The following is a 7527-nucleotide window of genomic DNA, read 5'->3' as shown; positions in this document are numbered from 1 at the left end:
ATCTGCTCCCTCCAGCGCTGATCCCAGATAGAGGCTTCTTCGAGCCTGGGAACCGAGCAGCCAAGCTGACAGACGGACAAGAGGGGGAAAAAAGAGGCTCAGCCCTGCCCCTGCCTCAACATCCAAGTTCTCAAGTCAGCCTCTCTTCCCAGAGGCCAGATGGAGACCACGGTTGTTAAACTCTAATTAGAGTGTCTTACTTACTTGCAGGCTTTTCTCATGCAATCACTGGGAAAGAAAATGAGGAACAATGTTGAAGATATCCTCCCAGTCTGTGGGCAGATGTATAGTGATAGCGTGAGTGGAGGAGTTGTTTTAAAGACAAATAAATTTCTCACGGGGTCGTTGAGTACAAAACAAATACACATTTTTATTGGGTTCATGAATAGTAAAGCAATGTCAGCGTTCAGTGCAAATCTTTTCCCTTTCATAAAAAGCATGAGCTCAGGGTTGAACTGCAATCAAGCCAGGGATTTCTGATTAAATAAGAAGCTATCCCTTTGGGAACAGAAAGACAGATCCAACACCCCTCTTTTCTCCCTTTGTCATTTTATATAACCCTCTTTAATCCTCGTCCACCTTCCCCCACCTCCCTCTTCCTCTGATTCTGCCTTGAAATTCCCCTTTTCAGCTTTGGCCTTCCCAGAGGACTACGTGTCTGTGTGTAAGCAAGAAAACAAGAGCCATCCCAAAGAGGAGCTATGACGGAGGCACTTTTCCGAGTCATGTATCCAGGTGTGGAGAGGATCAGATTCCTGTGATTAGATTTATGGCTTAGTCCCTACAACAACTCACCCCCTCCTCATTCAGCAAGGCCCCTTTTGATGTCGCAGTCTACTCAGGCAGACATTTCATCGTGGACACATAATTAAAGTTAAAAAAATAAGTCGCTCTCCTGACAAACAAAGGTCCTATGCGTTCTCTCTCTCTCCCTTTTCCTCCTTCCTCCCTCCTCCTCCTCCTCCTCCTCCACTGTGGTTTGTTGCTGCTCCTTTTTCAGACTCTTCATTCCCTCCCTTTGGTCCTTTAAACACTAATAGTGCATTTCCTGCTAACCAACAGCAACCACAGTGACAAAATGCGCCAGACTGGGTGTTGCAAAACAATTCAGTGCAATACAACATTTTGTATTCATATCAATTTAAATGCATCATATATTCATCAAAGGAATCAACTAGATTTAAGATTCTGAATATGTACGATCACAGCGGAGGCTCCCACGTTTCATGAAATTATTTGCGATTATTTCAAAAAGCCAATTTGTTTATACGGAAAATAAGTTTCTCCTCTTTAGTGTGTAAAAGAGCTTCCTGGATTATAGTGCTGATACAGAGGCTGGATCTGACCATGTTTCTGGCTCAGGACAAATATAAGCTTGATTCATGCACATTAATAACTGAATGCTGGTAAATGAAGTGCATTAAACCTGCAGTGCGTAACTTTTGTCTTCCTGACTTCTTCCTGTCTTCTGGCAGTAAGAGTAATTACCAAAACACTATCGTCACGTCACGTACATACGTCATAGGCTCCTCTGTACTCCATCGCTACTGTTGTGGCTGTAAAACCGTGGATAAATTGTTTTGAGCATCACGCAACCCCCTGAAATGACTCATTTCACTATCAAAATTTGATCCTTTCAGTTCAATAACATTTGGAAAGTCTAGAAGAACCGCACGATTTAATTATTTTATTCCTGTTCAAGTTAGCAGAGAGCTAACCAGAAGTTAGTCAGCTTTGCTGGCGGAAGTCTCTGGTGCGCTTGCTCTGCCCATAGAGCATGAGCAGTAAGCATTCATCCCGCCAGTGCAGGAACGTCCAGACTTAAAAACCCTGCTATACTGACAAATACAGATTTATCTGGCAGTGAGGTTTAATCAGTATTGTGTGAACTCATTTGGCGAGGGCTTGAATGTAACGGAAGTTCGTTTATATGTAAAAGTCCCACACTATGGCTTTAACATAGCGCTTTCGTCTCTAAGTGCTTTACAATGTGCCTCTCATTTGCCCATTCACATGCCAATAGCGCTTCTATACAAGGCACTTGCCTAAACATCAGGAGCCACAGCTGCTTAATGCTCATGCAAGATAATAAGATGTTACATTTCTATAAATTAATTTCATGCTAAAAAGAAAAATGTGCTACAGATAAGCCAGATTTCCCTTTTGATGTGTGCCAATTTGATGCCTTTTTAAGGGAATTCATGTACCTGCCATGAATGAATGAACGAATGAGGAGTTCGAGTGGAGTTGTCAATATCAGTGATTTTGAGAAAATGATATTGGACTGAGGAGACACCCTTGTTTGATGCCCCAAACATTACATCAATGGAAACTCCCTTTGTTTTCGATCAAAGAGACCCCAAGATAGGTAGGTTTTTTTTTTGTCAATTTTACAGTTGAGTAAAAAAAGATGAACATGGGTTATGATACATCATCGCAGTCCATATGAAAGTAAATCCATTCCTTTTCGCAAAATGTCTTCCTTCCTGCACAATACTGAGGGGGCTGGTTATGATCAGTTCACATAAGCTGCAATGTCTCTTCCCCTGCAGCAGGGGGCGATATAGTCTCATGTTGGGTTCACCTACACCTGGAGCGGGTGGCCTCCAGGGCTTTCTGATGCCTCCGTTTGTTGAATCTCTTCACGTAGTTGTTGCTTCTCAGGAGTCCATCCCCAGGCTTCAGTTTACCCCCCAGCAGATTCAGGAGATCGTTAGGAAGATGGCGCCTCCGGTGGTAGATCTGACCCATTACGATGTATCTGGTTCCTTGGGAACAAACATAAGGAATGTTGGAGTGAAAATGGGGTAAGTCAAACAATCTCATGTTTGCACAAAATGAGGTAGATGTTACTGCTTCTGCTGATATAAGAATACTTACACAGAGATATTTGTTATAGACTTTATAATTTATAGGTCTTGAGGGCTGTTTGTACGTATTTTATGATTGATTCAACTCTGCATTCATGTCCCATAATATGTAACTTTTGTCTTAAAGGACCAGTGTGTAGAATTTAGTGGCATCTAGTGGTGAGGTTGCAGATTGCAACCAACTGAATACCCCTCCCCTCCCCCTCCCCTTCAAAGCATGTAGGAGAACCTACAGTGGCCACGAAACTCATGAAAAACGTGAAAGGTCCTCTCTAGAGCCAGTGTTTGGTTTGTCCATTCTGTGCTACTGTAGAAACATAGCAGTGTAAATGGCGGCCTCCGTAGAAGGGGACCCACTCTCTATGTAGGTATAAAGGGCTCATTGTGAGGTAATGAAAAACAGTTCTTATTTTCATGGGATTATACACTAATTAAACCAAACTTATGAATATCATATTCCATTTCTGCCAAGTCTGTTCCATTAGATGCCACTAAATTCTACACACTGGTCCTTTAAATAAAATCTTGGAAAGCATCCATAGATGGGTCCAGTGATATTAACAGCTAAACTCTAAAAATATGACCATCGATCAAATTATATTTTTTTCTTTTTATTCATTAATTAACCACACAAGTTAACCAACAACAAAGTAATATAATTAATATGTACACAGTAATTATTATTAGCCATGGAGAGCTAAAACTGCACAACAAAGCCTTCCATGGACTTAACACTCAAAAGTTATTCTTTTACATTCTGTGTTCAAATTGGCAACCTTTAAAATGAAGTCAGATGTTATGTTTTACGAGGCTCCAGAGCTTCACTGCTAAACTCACCCAGTTTGATATCCGGGCAGGGCTTGCTGCATTTGTAGGTGTCCAAGACCAGAAGGCGAACTTTGAAGAAGAAGCTGTCCGGGGTCACATAGAGACGACTCATCTTGTAGAAGCCGTCGCTGCTCACCATCAGTGTAATGAGGCGTATTCCTTTACGCAACATGTCGATGTCATGAACAATCCCATTGACAGCTGTTTGGGGGACATGAAAAACATTGCAGACATCACAATGTTGGAAATTCATTCCATCATAACTGTGGATTTAGAAATAAATGCGATCAATTAAAGTCTGGGTAAACAATTTTTAAGATTTGTGGCTAAAATATGTTCTCAGAACTCTCATAACCCATTATTAGTATTATTATTCAAGTGTTTGCTTGGTTATAAAAGTAAACAATAATGACTTTATTGAGTAAAATGTGTAAAATTGCTATTGAACTTCCATATACATACATACATTACATCAAACTCTAATAATTAATCTTAATCTGTTGATCAGTCTCTCTCATTGGGTACATACCAAACTCACTGTAGCAGTAATACTCTCTCTCCTCCTTCTCCTTCCTGCATTCACTCATGCAGAAGGCATCATGTGTGAAGTCGGGCTCTGCAGAGACGACAAGCAGAGGACAGGATAGAGGGATGAGAAGAAAAGAGAGTGACTGTCTGCTGTGCCCCTACGGAGCCAGACTCTCATTCCAGCGTCATTAGAAAGGACAAGGTTGTCATTACAAAACCTGGGCGTCGCATTCCTCTGCAGGGGACTGGAGGAGGAGTATGTGATGGGATCACATCTCTGTGTTATATTTTCCATCTAAATTCCATCTAAACCATCACTGTCATTATAACTCTCCAATGTAGTGTGTGAACTACTGTGTGTCAGTATATATGATGTCATTGTATGGCTTTTGTGGAGAGTGATGAGATGTGTGAAGAGAGATGAGGGAGGATATGCAACAAGGGCCCCTGTCTGAAGTCGAACCTTCTTAAACCCCTAGGCCAGTGGTTCTCAAAGTGGGTTCTGGGGATCCCCATGGGTCCTTGAGGGGGTTCCAGGGGTTTCCCAGCAAAAAGGGGAATACTTTATCTTCACTATAATTCCATCCATGAGTAACACAATGAGAGGATGCATTCTATCTATTTTGGTCATGGCCTTCATAAACTTTCTATAATAAAACTTCTAAAATCAAAAATCTTATCAGATGGGGGTCTGTGGTCTAATTTGTGTCAGTCCAGGGGTCCTTGGTGTGAAAAAGTTTGAGAACCACTGCCCTAGGCCACCAAGACACCCTTTTAAATTTGACTTTTGAGTAGTTTTTACTTTTTGACTTTGCAGCAAGTACATGTTACATTTGACAAAATTAAATCCAAATGCAGCTTTTTTTTCAGTCTGTAACTAATACAAAAATGTTGTTTTTGTCTCTGTGATTATGTCACATAGTATTTTAAAGGCCACAAAGCACAGATTATTGTACTGTGATACTGAAAGATTTTCCCAGCTGGCCAAACTCTTGCATGATTTCAATCTTATCTGAGATATAGCCTACTGGAGTTTAGAAAATGATACGGCTCAACCATAAAGCTCATTAGTCAATATTAATACGCAGGTCAAATTCCAGGGACAGGATACAACAAATCCTCCCGTACCTCGCCTCAGGATGTCGAACTGGTAAAGCAGGCTGGAGGAGCGCCGGTTGAAGATGACAGATGGGCGGCTGTTGTTCCGGGGTGCTGCACCGATACCTGACTGGTAGAGGCTGGACTTCCCCGGGCGGTTCTCCTCTGGGTCCAGCCGTCGGTTGGGGGGATCTCTGCGTGGAGAAGGGGCCGGCTGGTGTGGCTGAGCAGGCTGCGGGTGTGGTGGACCCCTGGGTCTGGAGTTGGGGTGTCCCTCTGGCTCAGTCTGCTGAGGGGGACTGATGCTCGACTGGGTGTCCTGGCTGGTCCTCTGCACGGTGCGGTTGGCGGCGGTGGCTGTAGCTCCTGTCAGCAGGGTTTTGGGAAGCAGACCAGCAACTTCTCCTCTGGTTTTCTCACTGTTGAGCTCTACCAGACGGTCGCTCTTGAGGCCCTTCTTGCTCTTGTTGTGGGGACTGTGGTGGCGAGGGATGGGAGCCAGGTCACTGTGCTTGGGCCAAACGGCAGAGGGTAGAGGATGGAGGTTGAACTTTGACTCGCCGGTCCTGCTGCTCTTCTCTAGAAGTTCATTGATGGGCAGAGAGGGCTCTTTAACCACCAGCCTGCTCTGGTTGCTCGAAGCTGGATCTACAAAGCTGCTTTGACCCTTTTCTATAAGAGTGTACAACTCTGGAGTTAAAACAAACAAAAAATTGCACTTTAGTTGGACATATTCTACATTTTTATATATTATCTTGCAGTATCAAGCCTCTCTTCTTTTCTACAGTAGGTTGAATCATTTAACTTACATAATAACTGAGGATATTCCTAGAAACTTACATATCTTGGTCAAGGATCTCACTTTTTATTAGTGCCTCAAATGGAGGTTTATCATTGACTTTCATCATGAGAACATGGCACTTTATTCTACAATATGACTCACATTAACTTCAGTATGCGTGGGTTGGAAAATAATAACTTGATAAGAATCTACAGCTTTAAAGTGAACCAAAGTCATAAAAAACCCCAGTCCATCAAAATGACCAACAAGTCAACTGTTACTTAATCATTGTTTTAGCATGTAAAGTTTCCGTATGGGAATTAAGCCAACAAAATAGTTTAGTTTGTGGTTTTTAAAGAAATATGTCAGACACATAACAGAATAAAACTAATATAATAGATATTGTATTAATGAGGGAAAAATCAGAAAATAATAAACTACATCAGAGAATGCTGTAGTGATAATTTCCATCATTTACCTCGTTTAAAAAGCCACAAGTACATTAACAAGTGAGCACGTAGGTGTAGGAAAATCAGCTTTTCCTTCAACACATAAAAATGTCACTGCAATTATTTAAAAAAAAAAAAAAGAAAGAAAGAAAAGTTTTTACACTCACCGTTAACGACATGCTCCTCTGTCTTATAAAGAGGAAACACCAGAAACAAGAGGAAGAGAGTAATCCCAGTCATCCTGGAGGTTTTCTGTGGGGACAAGCTCAGAGGTCTGCTTCAGAACTGGGATCCCTGCGATTTTTATACAGCCCGTATAGGAATGAGATGGGATGGGATGCAGAGGGAGGTGGGACGTCCCAAACACAGAAATAAACACTGTGACATGACACTCCTTTCATTCATAAATGCGTTCTAGATTAAAACAAAGCTCATATTGCTGTTTATAATAAAAGAGGAGGAATGTTGCTCTGTGCAGATATTTTTCTCAAAGTAGGATTTAATGTCTGAACTTCGGTATTTTGTGTCTGACAGACTGTTTAAAATCCTCTGCAGTCATTATAGTTTACTTACTTGGTTTCGGAAATTTGAATTTTTCGTGTAAAATATTTAAGAAAACACAATTCGTCAGGTGTAGCCAAGCGACTGCAGATCAGTTTATCTGCTGATGTGTAAAGTAGATGAACGTATTAAAGAAATCATTCATCTCTACTCTATTTAATCATGAGTCTTCACTGCCATCCAGTGGTCACAGTGACGAACTGCAGCACAACATTCAATTCGTCAAATCAGCGTCAATGCAAATATGACCGCATACTAACACTTCCGGTAAATATTTTAACAAATATAGTCAAGTCAATTTATTTACAGAGCACATCTAAAAACAACAAAAGTCGACCAAAGTGCTTCACTAGACTGAGAAATACGATCAAATAATAACTGATTCAATCAAATAATAATATAGTGACCAGAC

The 7527-nt window shown here is 41.4% G+C and overlaps 1 protein-coding gene across 2 annotated transcripts; it reads right to left on the bottom strand.

The window, feature by feature from the left end:
* Positions 1–350: 350 nt before the first annotated feature.
* On the bottom strand, positions 351–7253 carry LOC122979836 (ras guanine nucleotide exchange factor L-like). 2 transcript variants are annotated; one of them, XM_044347600.1, is made up of 5 exons: positions 6722–7253; positions 5355–6014; positions 4228–4314; positions 3708–3899; positions 351–2768 (listed from the first exon to the last, which is right to left on the bottom strand). In XM_044347600.1, exons 1-5 carry the CDS (start codon positions 6792–6794, stop codon positions 2581–2583), a joined length of 1200 nt encoding a protein of 399 aa, XP_044203535.1. In that variant the 5' UTR covers positions 6795–7253; the 3' UTR covers positions 351–2580. The 2 variants fall into 2 exon arrangements, with proteins under 2 accessions (XP_044203535.1, XP_044203537.1); XM_044347602.1 differs by having other exon boundaries at positions 5451–6014.
* Positions 7254–7527: the final 274 nt, after the last annotated feature.

This window comes from Thunnus albacares, chromosome 3 (assembly GCF_914725855.1).
Source record: "Thunnus albacares chromosome 3, fThuAlb1.1, whole genome shotgun sequence".
Classification (NCBI taxonomy): domain Eukaryota; kingdom Metazoa; phylum Chordata; class Actinopteri; order Scombriformes; family Scombridae; genus Thunnus; species Thunnus albacares.
This window is presented reverse-complemented; position numbering and strand designations above follow the sequence as displayed.